Source organism: Herpailurus yagouaroundi, unplaced genomic scaffold, assembly GCF_014898765.1.
Source record: "Herpailurus yagouaroundi ecotype Mexico unplaced genomic scaffold, PumYag 29, whole genome shotgun sequence".
In the NCBI taxonomy this organism is placed as follows: Eukaryota; Metazoa; Chordata; class Mammalia; order Carnivora; family Felidae; genus Herpailurus; species Herpailurus yagouaroundi.
Genome location: NW_024412377.1, coordinates 102295680 through 102320087, shown reverse-complemented (window position 1 = coordinate 102320087; position 24408 = coordinate 102295680). Strand labels below are relative to the sequence as shown.

Sequence of the window (24408 nt, the reverse complement as noted above, 5' to 3'; positions counted from 1 at the left end):
CTCTCTCTGCCCCTCCCCCATTCATGCTATGTCTCTCTCTGTCCCAAAAATAAATAAACGTTGAAAAAAAAAATTAAAAAAAAAAAGAATGCATCAAATTTATAAACTACTGACCAGTATAAATAATTGAAGGCTGTATATAATGCAGGCCTTTCTAATGTGAAGTGATGCTTACACTCCTAAGAGCTTTTAATAACGATTCAATTTAAGGAAGGAGTTTTGTGCTTGCAATTATATATTTCTATAAGAATTTAAATCCTCAAGATTTAAAAGTAGTAGATATCAGGACATAGGTATATAAACCTAAACCTAAATATTTAAAAGTAGTAGATATTAGGACATAGGTATATAAACCTAAACCCTAGCAATTAAGTCCAATATTTTATTACATCTAGATTTTGCTCAAGACATTTTTTTATCTTCACTTTTATCTAATTTCTACAAATTCTTATTACTTTTCTCACCCACTCTTAGTATAACAAAAAAGCTATAATGAGCACTTTATTCTTGTGTTTTGTTTGTATATGTGATTTTGTTAATTTTGGTTTTTGCAAACTCTGTATTTTAGTCATAAAAAACATAGATGAATCTTTTTAGAAGTAGACATGTGGTCTGAGTAAACAGAATTAGCTTTAGGTCTCCATTTTCTCTAAATTATTTAAAGGGATTTGAATTTAATAGAATATATTTTTGATTGAGTAGGTACATACTTGTTTTTAGTCTGGGCCAGGGCAGGCAATAGTAGAACCACAGGTGAGGGAGGAAACAGGCAGGCTGGATATAATGTGGATCTTGTGCAACAAAGATACTTTAAATCTACCATAAATGTTCCCTTTTTTAAAATTATGATGCTTATTCAGCTCTCTTTAAGTTTTTGATCCTTCTTATTTCTTGCAAATATTTTCTTTTCCTACAATATTTTGTTTTATTTAAATATGATAGAAGATGATAATTTGATTGGGACACTCTCTGAAATTGAAAAGCACTGTGAGACTTCACAAGGTATTGTATCAAAAGCAATATATGTGTGTTGACTAATGATCCTAAAGTGTATCTAAAATACTTTGTTATCTCATTTTTTTCCTTTTTCAGCAATGTATGGTGTCTCAGAAGTCAAGAATAACTCTAAGGTTTAACTTTCTCAGTTTGTACTAATTATGTCCAGTTGCTGTATAGGATTTATTGATATCAAATCCCCAATTATAAAAACAGTATTTTTGCATTTTCTTCATCTCCTTGCTTTTTTTTCCTTCTCAACATTAAGAAATGTCCATAAATCTTACCCCTAAAGTTGTCAGAATCAGAGAAAAAGTGGTTAGAAAAGCAGCAGAAAGACTATGTTAGTTTAAATACCTAACTTACCAGAGCAAAGGCTCTCCTAGGAAAGCCATCCATATAGTGAGGTGAAGTTAGAGGCAAAAAGGTATCAAATAGTTGGGAGTGTTTTTTACTCCTGGCTGTAAATAATTCTCAAAAAATATCCACTGATTATTACAGGAAGGTACCTCTTTCTTCAACTTTATAAGCTCTGCATTTTCAGAACATACGGTTGTTTAAATGTAGAACAATTAAACCAAAATTAGAACACATAATATCCTTATAAATACAGGTGATTTTTTATTTCTAAGAAATTATGTATTTGGAATAATACATTATAAATTTAGACTTTTATACTTAGTTTAAGGACTCAATACAGGAAATATGCAAACATTTTTTTGAACTATGTATGTGCAATATAATCTTGAAAACAAGAATAGAAAATACGCAAGGACATATGCCAAAATATTAAGTGGATTTTGAGTTTTTCCCCCCCTCCTATTCAGTACTTTTTTCTTGCCAGTATTTCAGTAATGGGCTTAACAATTCGTACGGATTATTTCAAGAATTCTCATTTTATATGACCAGTTGGATAAGTGAAAACAGTAACATGTAGGCTTCTTTTGATTTTTAATGTCACAGTAGAAGCAGATATTAGTGTTACCCATGACTGTGTGTAAATATCCATTTATCGTAGGTGGTTTAAGGGGAAAGGTTAATTTCATTAAGAGAATATAGTTTTCTTTAATAAAGAGTATTATAGCTTTCATCTTCCCCTAGAAAACATATGCTTTTATGATTTTCTAGTGAGTATATAGAACAATATATTTTTTTTAAAAATTCACTGAACTAATTCACACATACAGTGAAATTTTCCCATTGTGCAAACATGTGTCAGCATAGATATATTCAGTTAATCTCTACTTCGTCTGCTTTTTTCACTTAACATTTTCTTATGCATATACATGAGTCTTCTGCCTCTTGGTCAGCCCCTTATCTTTCACTTCATCATCTGTCCCCTGATCCAAATTTGAATCCCTGACAACAGACATTTTTCTCTTCATTCTAGGATCCACTGTGTTCAGAGTGATCTCACGAAATGAAAAATGTAACCATGTTTCTCTTGAACATTTTTAGTAGTTTTTAGTGCCACAGAGATAAAATTAAATGTCCCCTGTGCTATGATCTGGGCCTTAAACATTTCTCTAGACAGATTTTCATGTCCTCTCATCTTTCCAGCCATCCCTTACCCACTAAGTATGTTCCCGCTTTGCAAAACTACTTGTGGCTCCAAAAGGCAGCATTTTTTTCATGCCTCCTTAGCTCAGTACTAGACATTTGTTGGAATTAGTAAATAGTAGCTGTTGTGATTTTCTGAGTAAATTTTTATATTTATTGAGTTTTAAATTTTCGTATGAAATTTTAAGTTTTTTTGCAGTCAGAGGGAGCACTTACTTTTCCCTTTGGCCTCGCAGCAGTTCTTGTTTCCATGTACTTTTAATCCCTGAGCTATTTTTCTAACTGTGAAGAACCTTCCAAGTCAGAATTCTTCAAAATATTAAATACCACAAAATCTTCCTGGCCTTTACAGCTAACAAAAGCTTTTTCTCACTGTGTGTAGAATCTCGGGCTTACTTGTGAGGCAGAGAGAACTAGTACTGATTTTTGTCAGGCTTAGTATCTTAGGTATTTCAAAAGTAACTCACCCTTTCACTATAGGTAATCTTAGCTGAAATAGAACTATCTGGTGGCTATGAGCATTGTGTAATATTTATAGAAAGGCATACATTCAAATTTCAGAGCTACGTTGACCTAGATTATTTATTCTTATGAGAAAATCTGAATAATCTATGCTATTGGCCTTTTTTAAAATATAAAATTGCATCATTTATTGTATATTAAATAAAATGCTCCACTTTCCAGTCACTAGCCATTGTGGTAACCTTACCACATGAGAAGAGTGGGAAGTGTACATTTGTCAAGAAAGACAATGAACTGCTTTGAGGGATTTTTCTATAATGAAATAAACTAGAAAGTTTGCTTAGGTTAAAAAAACCTGAATACATGCATAGATTAAATTTGTTTACATTTTATTATGCTTTAAAATAACTGATCTTTATATTATTTAAGTGAACTTTGTGTCAGGAACGTTTAAAATTAACATTATTTGTCCTGTTTATCAAGATAATGGGAATATATGGGAATATAATGTATGCATTAGACAAAGAGGTAAAAGAATTCTAGTGAGTAGTGTCCGAAACATTATGTTATTCAGTTAGAAATAGCTGACGGATGGAAATAGCTGAAACACAAAAATCCAGCTTAATGCCCTGAAGTATTTGAGTGGTAGAACTTGAAACAATTTAGCATCTGAATGGTTGTGAAAACATATTTTAGTAGTTTTGTTCTTCAGGTGAAGGGCTTTTTCCTTCTGACACTCCTTAACCCAAGCGTTTAGTGTCATTTCATTTAAAAGAAAAGTCAGTAAAACATGTTTTCGTGATTTTTTTTGTCCTCTGTATTATGTTTCAATTTGTTTTCTGCCCTATTTTTTAACCTCCAGATTTATACCTGGGCCATCAATGGAACCAATAATAGAGTCATTTGTGACAAGCTAACCTTGTGACTTTACCTGTCTTGATATTTTATAAAGCTCTTTCTATAGGATTTAACAAATAAATTGCATATGTATTCTAGGTGTGTCACGAGGTCCCAGCCCTGTCAGCCTTGGAAATCAGGACACCTTACCTGTGGCAGTTGCCCTTACAGAATCTGTTAATGCCTATTTTAAAGGAGCAGACCCTACCAAGTTAGTTTTAAAAAAGTGTGTGTGTGTGTGTGTGTTTGGGGGGAGGGGGCTTGGTAATATATTTGCAGAGTTACATTTTGATTCTCTATAGGTTAGAGTTTTCTATTATTTATTTACCTGGTTTTTTGTTTTTTTGTTTTTTTTGCTATCAAATATAGTCATTTAGCAATTGTCTTTCCAAACAAAACAAAACAAAACAAATCACTATAATCAGCAGTGGTGATGGCTTTTCTCCCCAGTTTATTTGCATTCTTGCCCAAGCTTTGTGCGCCATCTGCTGTGTGATATATCTGTAAGATCAGGATGATGGCAGCTGACCTAGAAGTGGGATAGAACTTTGAATATTGGCTTAATGTGTATCTTTGGGGAATGTGTAATGTTTGCAGGAGAGACCTAAAATGTATGTTTCATTTATGAGACTCTTGTAGAATTGGTTTAACCTCCTTCTTTTAAGAAAGTGTTTTGGTGGGGATCCCCCCCACCCCCAGTTTATTTAGATAGAGTGTGCATGAGCAGGGGAGGAGCAGAGAGAGAGAGAGGGAGAGAGAATCCCAAGCAGTCTCCACATTGTCAGCACAGAGCCTGACACAGGACTTGAACCTACAAACTGTGAGATCATGTCCTGCGCCAAAATCAAGAGTCAAGCTTAATGGACTGAGCCACCCAGGCACCAAACTAATTTTTTTTTTCTTTTTATGATCAGAGAAAGACTTTCTTTTTGAAAAAATATATTTTTAAATTTTTGTTAATTTTTTTTATTTTTGAGAGAGAGACAGAGTATGAGGGGGGGAGGGGCAGAGAAAGAGGGAGTCACAGAATCTGAAGCAGGAACCAGGTCCTGAGCTGTCAGCACAGAGCCCGACTCGGGGCTCAAACTCAGGAAATGTGAGATCATGACCTGAGTGGAAGTCGGATGCTCAACTTATTGAGCCACCCAGGTGCCCCTAGAAAAAAAATATTTTTGAGAGAGCACGAGCACGGGATGGACAGAGAGAGACAGGGTACAGAGGATCCGAAGCAGGCTCTGCACTGACAGTAGTGAGCCTGATGTGGGGCTCGAATTCATGAACTGAGAAATTGTGACCTGAGCCAAAGTCAGGCTCTTAACCCACTGAACCACACAGGTGCCCTGAGAAAGCATTTCTGATGTTATGTCAAAGACATTGAGGAGCCAACCATGCAGATGTCTGAGGGAAGAGCATTCCAGTGAGTGTAAAAGACTGAGGTAGAAGCGTGCTTGACATATTCAAAGGAAACAGAAATATGTCACTAAGTTGGAGTTAGCAAGGAGGGGAGTGGTCAAAGAGGAGTCCTTTGAGGGGCCAGATCAGGTTGGGAATTAGAGACCATGGTAAAGAGTGTGGAGTTTATTCTGAGCAGGGTGGGAACCAGTGAAGGTCTTTGAGCAGAGAAAGTTACTTATAAGTGTTTTGAAGGAATACTCTGGCTGCCATATGGAGAATAAACTAGAATGAGCCAGAGTACAAGCAGAAAGAGAGAAGGTTAACTGCAGCAGTCCAGGTGAGAGATGATGGTGGCCTATATAAGGTTATTAACTGAGGAAGTCATGAGTAATAGTGAGATATTGAATTCATTTTGAAAACAGAGTTGTCAAGATTTGCTAAGGGAGTCGGTTGGTAACAAATGAATACAGGGTGCCTGGGTGGCTCACTCATTAAGCGTTTGACTTTGGCTCACGTCATGATCTCCTGGTTCATGAGTTTAAGTCCCATACTGGGGGGACTTGAGCCCTGCTTCAGGTGAGCTCAAGCCCCACTTTTCTCTCCCTCTACCTCTTGCTCACTTGTGCCTTCTCGCTCTAAAAAAAAAAAAGACAACTGAATACTTGATACTGGATTTCAGGGCCTAGGTCATAGGCTAGAGATGAAATACTTAGTAGTCATTAACTTGTATACGATACTTAAAACCACAAGGCCTCGGAACAGATCTGATGAGGATTGTGGCTCCCTTCAGTGGTTAGAAAACAGAAAGACAAAATGATTGGGTAAAGGAGTTTGAAACTGCAAGCAACAAGAGAGGTGAGGAGAGAATCAGAAGAGCAGTGTAACAAAACTAGGTGAATAAAACCCTTTTGTGAAGGATAGCGTGAAGCTGTATCGGATGCTTCTGATTCGTCAAGAAAAATTGAATTTTGACATTATGGAGGTCCTTGGTGACCTTCACAAGAGCAGTTTGTCAAGTGGTAGAGATGAACTCCCTCTAAGCATGCTTTCAAGAGTGGGAGAAGAGGGGGCATGTGGGTGGCTCAGTCAGTTAAGCATCTGACTTCTGCTCAGGTCATGATCTCCCTGCTCTTGAGTTTGAGCCCCTCATCAGACTCTGTGCTGACAGTTCCGAGCCTGGAGCCTGCTTCAGATTCTGTGTGTCCCTCTCTCTCTGCCCCTCCCCTGCTCGTGCTCTGTCTGTCTCCCTCAAATATAAAACATAAAAACTAAAACAAGAGTAGGAGATGATGCAGATACAGCTGTATTTGGAAGGAGCAAGTATAGAAAAATTTAGGATGTTTTGCTCTAAGTGAAAGCAGAGAGGTGTAGTGATAGAGAAATGATAGAGTCAGAGGAAGTTTTTATTAATTTTAGTGTGAGTTTTTTAAAGATACACATTTCAGCATGTCTATACACTAAGGGGAAGATCCAATATTTTTGGAAAAAATTGGGTAGGAAATTTCAGGAAACAGGGTAGTTGCATTAGAGAAGTCTCTGGTATGTAACAGATGAGCTTCAGTGCAGAAGCAGTGAGATCGGCCTTACGTGCATAGACTGATCTCTTGAAACAGGAGGAAAGGTATGGATACAGAGTCAAGTAGGGATTCACCTGTGAGACTGAAAGGAAGTTCTTTACTGATTTTATTTCCTCAGTAAAATTTAAAGTCGATGGCTGCGAGTAGAGGGAAGGAATATTTCAGACTGGAGAAGAAGGAAGGTATGAGAAGAGGTAGAATTGCATGATAGACCAGGAAATCCTAGGAGGAAAGGAGGGTTTGAAGGAATGAGTGAAGTGAAAAGGTAGTAGGAACAATGGATTGTGGAGGCTTTGGTGAGAATTGTTGGAGATGTGGTACTAGACAGAGTAAGTTGGGAAAAGAGGAAGTGGCCAATAGAGGAATGGGGAGGCTGAAATCAAGATTATGGAGGGGCTGCTGTGTGACCAAAGTAGGCTGGAAGACAGGATTGTTTGGAGACAAGGGGCTGAGAACTAGGTGCCCAAAATATCAAGAGCATTATCTGTGTGGATATTGAAATCACTACAGATTGTGATAGGAGTAATGATACAGAGACAGACTGACAGCAGGCAAAGAGCTAACATTTTCTGAAAAATCCAACAGTGTTGAAAGGGATGGAGTAGCAAGTAGTATACTGAGTTAGATAGGAGGCTGGAGGTTTTTAGGAAGGATGTAGGAATATAGAGTTGGAAGAGGCAATGAAGAGCTAGGAAGACATCTCCCACTGCCACTCAGGCCTTGTATTTAGTGGGGTTTCAGTGAAAAATAGCTCCAACTGAGGATGGTGTTACCAGGGAAGCAGTCTCCTTAAGGGACAGCCAGGGGGTGGTTTTTCTAAACAAGTGAAGAGGTGTGATCTTTACTCTTACATTTGTGTTTGGAGTTTAATTATTAAAGCGCCTTATTTAAACCACTTAAAATTTTCCAAATCCCTAATTTCAGGTGTATTGTGAAGATCACTGGTGACATGACAATATCGTTTCCGAGTGGAATTATTAAAGTCTTCACTAGCAATCCATCTCCAGCTGTGCTGTGTTTCAGGGTGAAACACATCAGCAGACTAGAGCAAATTCTTCCGAATGCTCAACTTGTGTTCAGGTTTGTGTACTCTTGTTTTGAAGGTGAAGTTAAATTTTTCCTGCTTCATTGAAGCAATAATTCAGTTGGATGACAATACAAAAGTTATGATTAAACAGCCTTCTGTGCTCTGTGCTTTTGCTGGTGATGGTATTTGTTAAGTCCTTCTCTTCTGTTACCTCATTTTTCAAACAAGTTTCTGCTATGTTTTATTTCTACTAGTCTTTCCCAGGTCACCAAATGACAATACAGAGGCAAAGGATGAAGCTAAGTTAAATAAAATAACAAAAATATTTCTTATGCATACAGTGATCCATCACAGTGTGATTCTAACACAAAAGATTTTTGGATGAACATGCAAGCTGTTACTGTCTACCTCAAGAAGCTATCAGAGCAAAATCCAGCTGCTTCTTATTATAATGTAGATGTATTAAAGTATCAGGTAAGTGTTCTATCCTTGTAAAAATCATAAATTAAAATATTAATAAATAGATTCTCATAGATTAAATGAGTAATGTGTTATGGCCTCATGAGTTTTTTTCCAGGAATTCAAGGAAACTCATTGAAGCCAAAGGAAATTGATGATCAAATTCACTATCTATTCCTGATTCAAATACTGAGTAAATATACATGAATATGTCCTTAACCTGAAAAGACCAGCAACATCAGTCTTAATAATGAAACACACAAAGCAGTTAAAGTCTGGAGTAGCAAAGACATCTATTATTCTCATTAACTGTAAGAGATTTTTCTGGATGTGTTAGTACAGTTACACAAGAGAATAAAGCAGTAATAGTGGAAGGAGGAACCCAAATTACTGTTACTTACAGGTGATGTTATATTCCTGGAAACCTAAGAATGAACTGAAAAACTATTTGCTGTAGGGGTTTTTAATAAAGAGGTGAGTTTAAAAATTAATGCAAAGATTAGTAGCTTTCTAAATATCCAGTTAGGAATATTAATGCAGAAAAATTTTGACAATTAAACTTATCAGACTTGGAGAGGTGCTAGAAGATGGCAATATAGGAAGATCAGGAACTCTCCTCCTCCTATGGACACACCAAAGCTACAGCTACTCTGGAACAGTTTCCTCTGAAAAAGACCTGAAAACCACCTGAACAGCTCCATCACATTAGCAAACAAGCAGAGGATCACATGGAAGCATGCAGGATGGGTGAGACCCATTCTCCCCACAAACTCTACCACCAGCACTGTGACCCACAATCAGAAGGGAACTCACAAACCTGGAGCTAATTCCCAAGTGAAAAGTTCATACCCCATATCAGGCATCCCACCTTTTAAGATCTGTACCTGAGAGAAGAGCCCCTAAAACTTCTGGCTTTGAAAAGCACCAGAGCCCATGCCCATGATACCCAAGGGCTATGGTGATCTGAAAAACACCTTCTAGAGGATTCTCACACAGACTCACTCAGCCTAGGGACCAATGCAGAAGCAGCCAATCAAAAGGTGACCACATTATACGAGAAAAGAGAGTCATTTGGCTTATCATAAAGTGTGAGCCAGTGAGGCAGAGGCCTACTGAGATACTCTCCAGGGATAGAGGAGCTAGTAGGCAGCACTTTAGTGCCCAAAGCTGGCAGGTGCCATACACACACACGCACACCCCCCCCCAGATTTTTAATATGTATATTAAAATAATTTATATATTATATATTAACTCCAGATTTTTTTTTCTTTAAAAGGGTGCCATTTTTATGATCCAAGGAACATAGGCTGAGCGATGTCATTTTTTGTGCTCTCCTGCCTTGCTGCAGCTTGTGGTATCTCCCAGAAGGGAGCTTATACACTTGTCTGGAGCCCTGATTTTTTCAACTGTTGCCTAGCGGGACACCTCTAGATTGCCTGGTCTGGTGGCCAGCAGGGCTCATGCTTGTGGTCTTGCAAGACCAGTTATATTTGCATTCTTTAAAAGCTGCTGCCTGATGGTTTGGCTTCCAGTCAGCCTCAGTCTAGGTGCTGACAGGTCTTGGCACACCCTCAACAATTGGGAGCTATTAAAGAATAGGCTTCTTTGGTAATCACAAAGTTTCAAAAGACAAGCAACAGCTAAGGCAAGGTTGAATGATAAAGGGTCATGTGCATGAGGCCACTCTTTCAAGAGTGGGAGAGGTGGCTGTTTCATCTAATACATAGAAGCAAACAGGGTCAAACAAAATAAAGGAACAAAAGAATATGTTCCTAATCAAAGAACAAGATAAAACCTCACAAAAAAGCCTTAATGAAGTGGAGGTAAGTAATTTACCTGATAGAACATTCAAAGTAATGGTCATAAAGATGCTCATTCAACTCAGGATAACAATGGATGAACCCAGTGAGAACTTTAACAAAGAAACAGAAAATATAAGAAAGTATCAAATAGAAGTTACAGTGCCAAAGAATATAATATCTGACTGAAAAACTAGTGATGTTCAACAGCAGGTTAGATGAAGCAGAAGAGATTGGTGAACTTGATGACAGAACAGTGTAACTCACCCAATCAGAGCTGCAAAAAGAATGAAAAAAGTGAGGAAAGCTCAAGGGACTTAAAGGGGCAACCTCAAGCAGACTAACTTTTGCATCAGGTGTTCCAGAAGGAGAGGATAGAGAAAAGCACAGACAACTTGAAGACCTAATAGCTGAAAACTTCCCTAACCTGGGGAAGGAAACAGACATCCAGATCCAGGAAGCCCAGACAGTTCCAAATTAGATGATCTTAATGAGACTTCTGCAAGACGTAATTAAAATATCAAAAGTCAAAAGTAAAGAGGTCTTAAAAGTAGCAAGAGAAAAACCACTTGTTATATATCTGCTGAGGCTATCAGATTTTTTTTGGCACAAACCTTGTAGGCCAGAAAGGGGAGATCAGGATACATTCAAAGTGCTCAAAGAAAACAATCTCCAACCAAGAATACTCTACCCTGGAAAGTTTTCATTTAGAATTGAAGGAGAGAGAAAGAGTTTTCTGGAAAAGCAAAAGCTAAACAAGTTTATTACAAATAAACCAGCCTCACAAGAAATGTTAAAGGAACTTTTTTAAGCTGTAAAGGGCACTAATTAAAAAAGTATAAATCTCACTGGTAAAGGTAAACATATGGTAAAGGTGGAATGGATTAATTACTCATAAAAGGTAGGATGAAGGTTAAAAGACAAGAGTAGTAAAATTAACTACAATAATCAGTTAAGGGATACGCTAGATAAAAAGATATAAAATGTGATCTCAGGGGCACCTGGGTGGCTCGGTTGAGCCTCTGACTTTGGCTTCAGGTCATGATCTCTGGTTTGTGGGTTCGAGCCCTGTGTCAGGCTCTGTGCTGACAGCTTGGAGACTGGAACCTGCTTTGGATTCTCTCTCTCTCTCTCTCTCTCTCTCTCTCTCTCTCTCCCTCCCTCCCTCCCTCTCCCTCTTCCCCCTGGCTCGTGCTGTCTCTCAAAAATAAACATTAAAATGATTGCTTTAATGTAACATTAAAAACATAAAATGTGCAGTGGAGGGAGACTAAAAATGATGTAGAGCTTTAGAGTATGTTCAATTTTCAGTTCTCAACTTAAAATACTTATAAATATAGGTTGTTATATGTAAGCCTCATGGTAACTATAAAATAAAAATGTATAGTAGATACATAAAAAATGAAAAGGAATTTAAGCATATCAGTAAATAATGTCATCAAACCACAAAGGAAGAGCACAGGTGGAAAAAAAAACAAACAAACAGATGAACTACAAAAACAGCCAGAAAACAGTTAAGAAGATGCCAGTAAGTACATACCTGTCAATAATTAACTATTAATGGACTAAATTATCCAGTCAAAAGAGAATGGATGAGTGGATTAAAAGTATCACCCATGTATAATGCTGTGCATAAGAGACTCACTTCATATAGAAGGACAGAGTTAATGGGGCACCTGGGTGGCTCAGTCAGTTAAGCGTCCGACTTCGGCTCAGGTCATGATCTCACATTTCGTGAGTTCGAGCCCCGTATCGGGCTCTGTGCTGACAGCTCAGAGCCTGGAGCCTGCTTCGGTTTCTGTGTCTCCCCGTCTTTCTGCCCCTCCCCTGCTCATGCTCTGTCTCTCTCTCAAAAATAAATAAAACCTTAAAAAAAAATTTAAAAAGGACAGAGTTAAAATGAAGGGATGGAAAAGGTACTCCTTACAAATAGAAATCAAAAGCTGGGGTAGGTTAGGGGTGCCTGAGTGGCCCAGTCGGTTAAGCATCCAACTTCGGCTCAGGTCATGATCTTGGGGTTTGTGCATTCGAGCCCCGTGTCGGGCTCTGGGCTGACAGCTCAGTGCCTGGAGCCCGCTTCAGATTCTGTGTCTGCCTCTGTCTGCCCCTCCATTGATTGCACTCTGTCTGTCGCATTGTCTCAAAAATAAATAAACATTAAAAAAAAAAAAATCTGGGGTAGGTTAATGGACAAAATAGACTTTAAAATTAGAGGAATTAAGAGAAAAGGGCATTATATAGTGATAAAGGTGTCACTCCACCAAGATGATGTCATATTTGTAAATATTTATGCACCCAGCAGTGGAGCACCTAAATCTACCTTTTAAGAGACCTTAAAGGGAGAAATTGAGAGCAATACAAAAGGGGAATACCCTACTTACGTCATCTAGACAGACATCAATAAGAAAACGTTTTTCTTAAATGACATGATAGACCAGATGGACTTAAAAGATATATACAGAACATTCCATCCCAAAGCGGTATATACCTTTTCAAGTGCACATGGGACATCTCTAGAGAAGATCATAGGTTAGGCCACAAAACAAGTATTAATAAATTTGAAAAGATAGAAATCCTGTTATGCATCTTTTCTGACCAAAATGATACAAAACTAGAAATCAATTATGGGAAGAAGACTGGAAAATTAAAAAATTTGTGGAAATTAAACAATATGCTACTCAACCATTCGGTCAATGAATAAATCAAAAGAGAAATGAAAAGTTATCTTGAGACCAATGAAAATGGACATATGCCAAAATTACTGGATGTAGCAGAAACAGTGCTAAGAAGGATGTTCCTGTCAGTAAATGCCTACCCAGCAAACAAAAATCTCAAACTTCCTTTACACCTCGGAGAACTAAGAAAATGAAGAATAAAGCCACAGTTAGTGGAATGGACTAAGTAACCAAGAGCAGAAATCAAATACAAATTAAAAATACAATAGAAAAAACTAAGCTGGTTCTTTGAAAAGATAAATAAAATTGATAAACTTTTAATCAGATTCACCAAGAAAACAGCAGAGAGGGTGCAAATAAAGTCAGAAATAAGAGAGGAGACCTTACAACTGATACTATGCAAATACAAAGGGTCATGAGAAACCACCACAAACAATTTTATGCCAACAGATTGAACACCCTAGAAGAAATAAATTTTTAGAAACAGACAGCCTTCTAAGACTGAATCCTGATAAAGTAGAAAATCTCAATAGACCAGTTACTAGTAAAGAGACTGTATCAGTAATCAGAAACCTTCCAGGAACAGAAGTCCAGGACTACACTGTCTCACTGGTGAATTCTGCCCAATTTTCAGCGAAGAATTATTACCAATCTTTCTCAAACTTTTCAAAAAAAAAAAAAAAATAGAGGAGGCAGCAATTCCATTATGCTAAGTGAACTAAGACAGTGAAAGCGTCCGACTTCGGCTCAGGTCATGATCTTGCGGTCCGTGAGTTCAAGCCCCGCGTCAGGCTCTGTGCTGACTGCTCAGAGCCTGGAGCCTGTTTCGGATTCTGTGTCTCCCTCTCTCTCTGACCCTCCCCCGTTCATGCTCTGTCTCTGTCTCAAAAATAAACGTTAAAAAAAAAAATTAAAAAAAAAAGAATGAGATCTGTGCATGCGTGCCTACAGTGTTAACAGTGGGGAGTAAGAATACTAAGGGATAAATTTCCTACTTCATATACTTAATGTATTATGTGAAATTTTAATAGAGTAATTGTATTAATATGGCTTACGTTTTTGGGAAATAAATAAGGAATAGAAAGTGGTGCGACTTAAGTAGGCTTAGAGTTTATTCCGGGTATTCATTATTCTTAATTCAGTAAACGTTTATTATTCAGTGCTTGCTAATTGCCAGGAATAGCTTGAGAGGTAGTATGTGTGTATGTTTTGTTATCTCGAAAAAAGGCATAGTGTTCACAATAAGGAAAACTGAGGGGTTCCTGGGTGGCTCAGTTGGTTAAACAATAAGGAAAACTGGAAATGCAATGTTAGTGTACATTTAAACAGGGTGATCAGGGTAGGTCTCATTAAAAAGGAGTTAACTTGAGCAAGGATCTAAAGAATGGGAAGGAATTGCACCATTTACTAGGGGTCATGTGATTAAAATTAAACACTTGGAAGTACGGAAGTATTCTAATTCCAGACTTGCAGTATTGCCTGGTGACTTATCCTTTTTTTTTTTTTTTTTAAATTTAAATTCTTTTAATTCGTAAGGAATCTTAGAATTGAATTCTATGTTGGATGTTGAAAGGGATTCTTAAGTTAACATGCATAAAGAAGAATCACCTGATGACATACTTCTTTCTGGACCTAGCACCTAAGCAGTTGAGTCAGATTTTCTGCATTTGGACCTATAGGAATGTGTATTTTGCACAACTGTCATGGACATTTTGATGTGGGTAGTCCTAGATCCACACTGTGAGACTGGCTCTTACTCCTCGGAGATAAGCCTGCTTTCTTCTGCCTAACGATATTTCCATCATTATTTTTGATTCTGAGAACTCTTGTGTTCAAGCATACATGTCTTCAGCATGACTTGTTTACTTTTTGGGCAAAAACTAACTTTTTTCTTTTTCTCTTTAAAGGTATCATCAAATGGTATTCAGTCCACTCCTCTAAATCTTGCAACATATTGGAAGTGTAGTGCTGGCACCACAGATCTTAGAGTGGATTATAAGTACAACCCAGAAGCTATGGTGGCACCGAGCGTGCTTTCAAACATACAGGTGGTGGTACCAGTGGATGGAGGAGTCACAAATATGCAGTCCCTTCCCCCTGCAATATGGTAAATTTGAGTTTTCTGAATTCCTGCTAAATTTTGCTGCAAGCTCCAACTCGTAGAACCCATTTTCAAAGTTGTAAGCTTGAGAAGTATTCGTGCATTTTACCATAAAAACTGTGGTGTAAAGATGCTGTTCATCTTACTAGTCAAATCACAATAGCCTCAATCCAAAAGTAAGTTTGCGTTCACCACCCAGGCTTGAATGACTCAGGTAAATCACTTAACCTCCATCAACTTTATTTTTCTAAAAAATAATACTTATTATTTTAGAGGGGTAAATATAGCATCTATCATCTCTGTAAGAACACCTGTCTTAATAGTTTAGGAATTCTCATCTCTTAACTACCTCTCTTGTTCCCTGAATTAGTATAGACTAACACTCTAGATTCTTCACTGTTTAATAAAAGTTTGTTGTCCTTCAGTAATGAAGGTACTGAACCACATATATTTTCAGTGTTCCTTTTTCTGACTAGAAGAATTATGTAATTTAGTAAACTTCCATTAAGATATAGCATTATATTTACTTACATCGTAAACACATTATCACCTGGTGATACTACTGAAAGTAAATTTAGCCCTATAGTTGTTTTGGTGAAATACTTAAAATGTATTCATTTATTGACAGCCCATCCATTTTTAAGCCCCTATACTAGACACTTAATCAGAAGATATTTGTTCTTATAGGAATGCAGAACAAATGAAAGCCTTTTGGAAACTGTCTGGTATTTCAGAAAAATCAGAAAATGGAGGTAAGTGTGTGTGTATGCCTTTTTGTTTGTAATTCAGTGTCCATGAAAATTGATTTTTGAGGCATTTTTATGCACAGTTTTTTCCTAGATTTTCATGCCTTCAGTTCTAGAATTGACCACTAGATGGAAGATAATACCTTAAATAAGAGTGGACCAGTTGACATTCAGAACCCATTTTTCCCCTCTAGATTCAATATGCTTTCTCTGTAAGAAAAATGATTTGTTTTGCTCTAACTTTATAAATACTATGTAAATGCATACATTCACATGAGAATATTATTAGGTATTTTCAAGTGACCTGATAACTGAAACTGATTTAATAATACACCATTTAGCTCATTCTGTTCCTGGGGTCCTCCTGTCCTCCCAGAAATCATGTAGAAGCTTGCAGGCTTTCAAAAGCTCCTTTGTTTGCCTACTTCACTTTCCAAGAGAACTTTTCCTGGTCATTTCTCCTTAGTAAAACCAACCATCAACAGCCTTTACTTCTCTGCTAATTATTTTAAGAAGAAACAAGTTAATTGCTTACTCCCACCAAGTCTGTATCTGTTTGTGCTCACAAGGCAAAGGAAAAATCTCTGTTGGCTGGTCTCTGTCTTGTCTTCCCTAACTCAGTTTAGAATGTAATTTCCAGGACAGTCAAGTTTTTAACATTAATTATTCCTATTTTCTCTTAAGAGAATTCTCCTGGGGCACCTGGGGTGCTCAGTCGGTTGAGCGTCTGACTTCAGCTCAGGTTATGATCTCGCAGTCTGAGTTTGAGCCCCGCATCGGACTCTGTGCTGACAGCTCAGAGCCTGGAGCCTGCTTCGGATTCTGTGTCTCCCTTGCTCTCTGCCCCTCCCCTGCTCATGCTTTTTCTCTCTCTCTCTGTCAAAAATAAACATTAAAAAAATTTTTTTAAAAAATAAGAGAATTCTCTTGCTCTTTTTTGGATGCCTACTTAACCTCCAATAACTTTTCCTATTACTAAGTAGGACTTTTTTTTTTTTTAGCTTTTCAAATTTTGCTTAGCTTTTTCTCTTTGAACACTTTAAGCATAATGTGATCAAAGCATAAATCATATCCCTGGTATTTCTCCTATGTATTTCTGTATCAAGTAGCAGGAATATATCTATAGTGGCTATTTATACATGTCATGCTGAATCACTCTTTTACTAGAGAACCACCTATTTGGTGAAATAACCAAGCTGATCTACAGTTCCTTTGTTGCCTATTTTCATGTGCCAAAGGTGCTGACTTCTGCTTGAGCTGTATCGCTTCTGGGGGGACAAAACTGAAATTCCTAGTTAAATTTGGAAGTAAACCAGAAATCCTGTTTGAATTGAGGGCTTACGTAACCAGCTAGCAGGAAAATGAGAATACATATTTCCCCCTACTTAATGAAACTATACTATTGTAAGTACTAACAAGAGAAATTGTTTCCTCAAAAACAGGGTACAAATTTTCTAATCAGATGAATACTTTTCCTCTGCTGTTCAGGAATCAGGATATCTATGTGAGGAAATGGAAAAATACTATAAATGTTCTGATTTGGTTAACCTTTAAAAAGAAATATACAAATTAGGATACTGTACAATAGAAATCGTTCCTGCTCTGGCTTTATGCCCAGAAGAGGGACAGGAAATAATTTTCAAGTTTAAGATTTGCCAAGGTGGCTGCTCTTGGCCTGTAGAACTTTCACAGAATTGAATTGCCTATCAAGAGAATTGTGCAAGTCTAAGGAGGACTTGGGCTTGGACGGTGGTTAAGAATTAGGCAGCATTTCATCCTCCCAGCCAATCTGTGCCATGAGGCACAGTGGTGCAGGATGGATCAGGGTTATGCTGTGCTGTTCTACTTCTGTGTATCCTAGAATATTGCTCCTGCTACCTAGCGGTTGTCTGTTTTCCTTGACTGGAAACCTGGGCACACTCTGAGACTCCTCCTCCTTTCCCCCTCTCGATTCCAACTCTGAAATATTTTTCAAATGCATTTTCTTCTTTCCTTTCCCTTAGCCTGATTGAGATCCACTTCAAATGTCACCTAGAATCCTACACTATTTTATTGACTTTCAGTTGGTTTCTCTACCTGGCACCTTGTACCTCTGTCCCCTTTTAAGACCCTAATCTGAATTGTTTTTGTCTTCTTTATCTTTAGTGACTTCCTATGATTATTTTTTATCGTGGCATGTAAAGATATTTGGAGCTTGTTCCTTCCTACCATTCTAGTCTTCTGCCCCCTCTTGTATCCTGTCCTCTAGGTCTTCTGATATGCATGCAGTTCCCTTAAAGGCACTGTATTCTCTCCCCTGTCTACCTGTAGTTACCCCTGCCTGCAATTCACACTGTCCTCTCCACCATCATTTTATGTGCTTTTGTGCCCATAGCAATTCGGAGCACTTTTGTAGCATTTATCATATTCATCACAATTTTTTGCTTTACAGTTTCTGGCATACTGTTAGACTGAGGTATGTAGAATAAATGGTTAGACTGAAAAGAAGACATCTCAAATATCTAGTTGACCCTTGAACAATGCAGGGGTTAGAAGTGCCAAGCCCCCGCACACCACTCACCCTGGTGGACCTGTGTAGTCAAAAATCCATGTATAACTTTGCCCCCCCCCCCAAACTTAATTACTAACAGCCTACTGTTACCCAGAAGCTCTACCGGTAACATAAACAGTCAATGAACAGGTATTTTGTAGGTTTTATGTGTTATATACTGTACTGTTAAAATAAGCTAGATAAAAGGAAATAAAATCAGAAAAGACAGAAAATACACTTAAAAGCACTGCACCGAATGAAAAAAGTCTCTGTTTAAGTGAACCCACAGAGTTCAAACCCATGTTGCTCAAAGGTCAGCTGTATTCGGCATGATAGGCAAGTTAAATTTTAAGAAGGGGAATAGAAAATAATAATATTGATATAGCTTTCCTAATCTTAGCTGTCTTTCCTTCTTTACTTCTCCCATCCCTGTAATATGGTAGTTGACTGTCATCATTGTTTTTGGACTTTATTCCTACTCGCACTACTCCTCTAAGCGCTTTCCTCTGAACTGCCCACATTGACTTTTTTTTTTTTTTTAACTTCAACATGTGTCAATAGCATGTTGAATCTCAATACAGATCTACAGGGGTGTTTTAAGTCAAAGAAAAGCAAGGATTAAGAGTACTTTTAATTCACTGGTGCTTAGGTGGCTCAGTTAAGCATCCCACTTTGGCTCAGGTCATGATCTTACAGTTGGTGAGATTGAGTCCTACATTGGGCTCTGTGCTGACAACTCAGAACCTGGAGCCTGCTTTGGATTCCGTCTCCCTCTCTCCCTGCCCCTCCCCACTCATCCTCTGTCTCTCTCAAAAATAAATAAACATTAAAAAAAAATCAATTAAAAAAAGACGACTTAATTCAGATTCTTTGAATCAAGTCTGATTTGGACACGGGACATTGATGTGTTTACTATATACATTTTATGCATTTGGCATAGAACATAGTTTATCTTATTTGTTTTTTCTGTTAATTTTATGTTGCCCTGGGTAAGTTCTTTATTCTTTTCCTTGTAGGTTCTGGGTCCCTCAGAGCAAAATTTGATCTTTCAGAAGGACCTAGTAAACCCACAACACTTGCAGTGCAGTTCCTCAGCGAGGGAAGTACCCTCTCGGGAGTAGATATTGAACTTGTAGGCACTGGCTATAGGCTTTCCTTAGTAAAGAAGCGGTTTGCCACTGGTAAGTTGAGAGATTTTGTTTTTAGTGTACATGGGAACATTCTAACAGTGTGCTACTAAGCAACTATACTGCTTTAGTCATGGAAAATTTCTTCTTCGACCTTTGGTACAAAGTGCCAGGTAGAGACACACCTGGGAGAGAATAACTGTGGTCAGTATACATGGACACCTGTGATCAGATTCTCATGTATCATAAACAGCAGATGGGAACTAGGGTTCTGTGTCTGTAACCACAGTGAAAATGTCGTCCTTTGAGTTCATTTGAAATTGTAATTGCATGGGTCTGCTTGGTGTTTTTCAGGACGATACCTGGCAGATTGCTGATGGACCTGGGAAACGGGTTGGCTCGAGACAGAAGCACAAGTCTGACATCCTGCATTGTCTGTTCTTTCCAACACGATTCTAGCTTCTATTAGGTCCTTTGAACGTACACACATTTGAGAACTGATTACAAACATTAAATTGCACTTTTGAAGTGAGTCATCAAAAGCAATAGCACTGAAATGATTTTCATCGCTGTTAATGATCAACTGCAATATTCCAGAAGCACATTTGTAGAGATTCTCAGTAAAATGAAGTTTTCCTAGGCTGAAATTTCATATTGTCTTCAGTGTCTATGTTGAGTTATATAGTGTATTATCAGACCTAAAATTTCAGGAGAGCAAGCACCAAATAATTCAGCTTTCCATAAATTTTTAGAGTCAGAGAGAGGTTTGAAATTTCCTAAGCTTGATATTGAATGGAGACAGACAGAACGTGAATTCTAAGGTTTGGATAACGTTAATTCTGAACACTCAATCAAATTGAGTTATGTGCCATAAAGTAATCAGACCAGAGTCCAAGGTGTACGCAAAAAATGTATAATTTGAATCTCATAGAAACATTAATAAAGTGTAAATGGTGTTTTATATGATTTTTTTAATTCTCAAGTGCAATGTGTTTTAAAATAAGCTTGCAAAAGACGGCAGAGAAATTTACTTCTGCAGTTAGTTAACTTTATAGAATTTGTGATTGTTTTTAAGAATTAATGCTGTAGATTTAATTTATTTTTATATGGATTGCATAATGTGTGCCTTTTAAAACAATAACAAAAGCCAGAAATGTGCCTATCCAGGTTTGTGTTCGTTAATGTGCCTCACTTTTTTTCCCTTCACAGTCTGGCTCTTCTATTCAGTGTTAGAGTGGTCAAGCATTTTTACAAGATAATTGCCATTTTGTAAATATCTTGACCTCAATTGGGAAGGGAATTCAGAGTAACTAAAGGTTAATTTGTATCTAAAAATCCTGGCTCACTTCTTTAGTGATACACTGTAGCCGATAGAAAGAGAAATACACCTAATCGCCTATGTTTACAGGGGAAGAAAAGTTACCTTCAGATATTCCACCTAAGTATGTAAATCATAAAACCAATATGAAAAACTAAAGGTAACTTGGTAACTGCTATTTTAATCCTCAATTTGACACTTCCTTTCATTCTGTTTATCTTTGGAAATTTATACATTTAATGAATGTGTTGGGGGCATGAGTTTTGTATTTTGCGAGGAAGACATTTTAGAGAAGATTAGTTTTGGCATTGGAGAAGTACTGCCGTTTGTTTTCATTTCAACAATTGGGACAGTTACCAATTTGTATGTTATTGGTTAATTGCCAACTGCTAGAAATTGGGAGAGGATTTGAAGTGATGGATTGGGTTAAGCATTTCTTGAACTACTAATATTAAATAGTAAAAAAACCTAACTTTATAGCGAATCCTAATTGAAGGACTTAAAATGTTTTGGACAGTTTCATAATTTACAAGTGGGAATTTTATTTATAAATACCAATGTCCTGCCTTTTATGTAGAAGTGATAAATTGTTATATATGATAATTTATATAAAACCACTAATTATTCTGTTAAGCTTTACAGAACATTAAAACCCCTACTACTAGACATTTATGTAACATCTTGTTCTACTAAATACAGCAGAAAATCTACTTATTAGCAATACATAGAACACAGTATGTGCTTTTTAAGTATATTCAGTATTAGCCCAATTTGACATTTAGATTTGACTAAAGCAGCATATTAAGACAATTTGCTGAAATGTTCATCTTCACTAAATAGCAAAATGGGAATTTCTAACTCTTATGTTGTGCTCTTTTAAATGCCAATTACAATCCCTTACTAGAATCTTAAATGTAACTGCTTTGCAATCACACTGCTTTCTGTGGGCAGTTAATACTTTATTACTGGACTTCAGACACAGTTACACTCACCAGGTTTGTTTCGAATCAAGTATTACCTAAAACATGTACAGATTAGTAAAATGGTTAAACTTCTGCACTTTCTGATTACCACAGTCTTCATGCCAAGTGTCGATACCTACATTTGTATTAGGCGCAGGCTACAATTTTGAAGCCATATGAGTTTATATTGATTTTTTTTTTCATTTAAAAATCCACTAATGGTGTAAAAAAGACCAGTAGATTTTCAATGGGAAATGTATTTAGCAAGCTGGTTCTTGCTGCTGTATAGTGATAAACTTTGTAGCTGCCTCTTTAACCAAGAATTTGTAAACAAAGAACTCTAACAAATGTGAGTTTTTAAGAAATGTTATTTACTACTTTGAGTTGTAATTAGAACAATGCAAATCTATCTTACACAATTTTGTAAATATTTTTGATTTTTTCATAAAATGTAAATTTTACATAAAAGTTGTGCCCTTAATAAACATGTAATATATAATTTATCAGTTGGTTTATGTGTCTTTGTACCCCTATTGATAGTAATAGCTATGGTTAGGACAATGCGGGGCAGGTGAGGAGTAATTGGTTTTGAACATGGTATCACCATTTTGACAGGCATACAGATTGCTCTGTTAATTTAGTTCAACTGGTTATATAGGAAAACTTCATTTGCATTATAACCCCAAGATGCAGAAATTTTTTGAAAGTGACTTTTAAACATATTTCAATACATTTTCTCACGTATAGTTTCTAAATATATTTAAATTGATGTCAAGCTCTACCAAAGACTTTCCTCCAGATGGCTGCTTAGCAACCCTACTCTTCATCTGTTGCTGGTATTGGTCAGAACAAGTGGGTTTTTTGGCCTTTTCCTTATGCTACAGTATGGCTGTTGCAGGTCCAGAATGTATGTTTACATCCAGAGCTGGGAAGGGGCAGTTCCTGGTTTATCTGTCCTTTCTGTCAGGAGAGTAAAAGCTTTTCCAGAAGCTTTCACCACATTTGTGCTTCTATCCTGTCTTCCAGAAATGTGTGTGAGAAGCAAACAAAGCAAGTAGCCTTTATAATAGAAGTGGCCAAAGGAGAAGAGGCTGGCAATGGCTGAAGGTGAGCTGGCCAGTAAGTCAGCCACAGATTTTTCTGACTGATACAGACAGACCCCAACCCCCCCCCCCCGCCCACCACTTTTTAAAAATAAATTCAGCAGTGAGCAGGGAAAACTTGAAAATCTTTTTTTATCTTTAGTAAGAGTGTATCAGTATAACCTTTGTAGTGAGTACTTTGAAACCAAAGCCTTTAACACTGTATGTTCACTAAACTGGAATTAAAAGAAACCAAAGCCTTAAAAAAAAAAAAAAAAAAAAAAAAAATCTGGAGAGGACCCAAGATGGCGGAACAGCATGGAAGTTTTTTGTGCGTCTTGCACCCATGAAATACAGTCAGCCCAACACTAAACCATCCTGCACACCTAGAAAACTGATCTGAGGATTAACACAACAATCTGCACAACGTGAACCACAGAATTCAGCAGGTACATGGCAGAGAGGTGAACTTGGGGAGAGAGAAGCAGCGGAGGACAGGGAGCTGCTTTTGTGTCAGGAGAGAGGATGGAGATGGGGGGGAGATTAAAAGAAAAGCACCCCTCCCCAAAAGCAGCTGGAGAGACAGTGGAAAATTGGAAACAGCCACAGGGACTAAACTAAAAAGGGAGAAAGGAGAGGGCTTAAGTTCCATTACGACCGTAAATGGGGAGTGCAGAGTCGGAAACTCTGCAGCTTGATACCTGGCGGTGCCCTGGTGAGAAGGGCAAATCTCCAGGAGCAGAGTGGGGTCTGGAAGGTTCTTGGGCCACACGGGGAGAAGCAGTTCCATTGCTGGGGGGACATTTGGTAGAGGCTGTGAGGCCACCTGTGCCCAGCACACCCCAGAGAACGGCCACATTTGCTGGTGCTGGATCGAGGCCATTGGGGGTGAAGCTTAGTGCCAGATGTGTTGTGATTTTCCATAATCCCTGAAACGCTGCTTGCGAACTTTTTCTGGGGCAGGCTGGTACCTGCCTGCAGTCTCCAGGCATCGCAGCAGCAAGGTCCCACAAACGTTCCTGGGTGCAGCCGGCTTTCAGCTGTTGCTCCGTGAGACCCTCAGCAGAGGGGCAGAATGGGTCAAAGCCCCAGTCCCTCAGAAGTGGGGGGGGGGGGCCCCCCCCCGGGAAAACAGTCACATCTGAGACAAAACTCGGGAGAGAGGTACTGCGTGGGGCTTGATCACGGACAGTGTGGAAGCAGGCAGTGGACAGAAGCTGAAGATGAAGAATGGGTGCGTGATTGCTGATCAGGGAGAACAGAGGTCCGATACTAGAGACTGGGTAGCTGGGTGACTCCATTTTCACCGCTCCTGCGCATGCGCTCATGCACCTACGAACGCATCAACAATCCCCCCAGTAGGCTTAGCAGTGCCATCTAGTGGAGAACGGAACCATTACACTAAACCCTATCCAACGGGGCCAACCTCACTCTTCAAGAACACAAGTCTCACCGCCTTAGTTTATGGACTATAAAGCACTTCATAGTTTGACTTCCAGGGGAAAACGAAGTAATTTCAGTAGTATTTCAGTCTGTTAACCAGCCCAACTATTCAATTTTCTTTTTTTTCCTCCTCTCTTTTTCTTATAGAAAGAGAAAAAATTCATTTTTATTTTCAAATTTTATTAAAATATTTTTTCTACTATACTTTTTACTTTTGGGTAAATCTTTTAAAATTCTATTTTACTTCCATCA

The 24408-nt window shown here is 37.9% G+C and overlaps 1 protein-coding gene and 1 long non-coding RNA gene across 2 annotated transcripts in view; one reads left to right on the top strand and one right to left on the bottom strand.

Annotated features, from left to right (window-relative positions):
* The window catches only part of FCHO2 (FCH and mu domain containing endocytic adaptor 2), a 121324-nt gene extending 99190 nt beyond the window's left edge, over window positions 1-22134 (top strand). The window contains 7 exon segments of the mRNA XM_040451044.1: window positions 4015-4126; window positions 7812-7967; window positions 8256-8388; window positions 14755-14954; window positions 15636-15700; window positions 19241-19405; window positions 19706-22134. Of these exon segments, the coding sequence (XP_040306978.1) occupies window positions 4015-4126; window positions 7812-7967; window positions 8256-8388; window positions 14755-14954; window positions 15636-15700; window positions 19241-19405; window positions 19706-19728 (854 nt within the window). The 3' untranslated portion in view covers window positions 19729-22134.
* LOC121014649 (uncharacterized) lies at window positions 8055-24177 on the bottom strand. Its single transcript, XR_005783334.1, has 3 exons — window positions 24167-24177; window positions 14335-14339; window positions 8055-8161 (listed from the first exon to the last, which is right to left on the bottom strand). It is a non-coding gene; the product is annotated as an uncharacterized LOC121014649 (long non-coding RNA).
* Window positions 24178-24408: the final 231 nt, after the last annotated feature.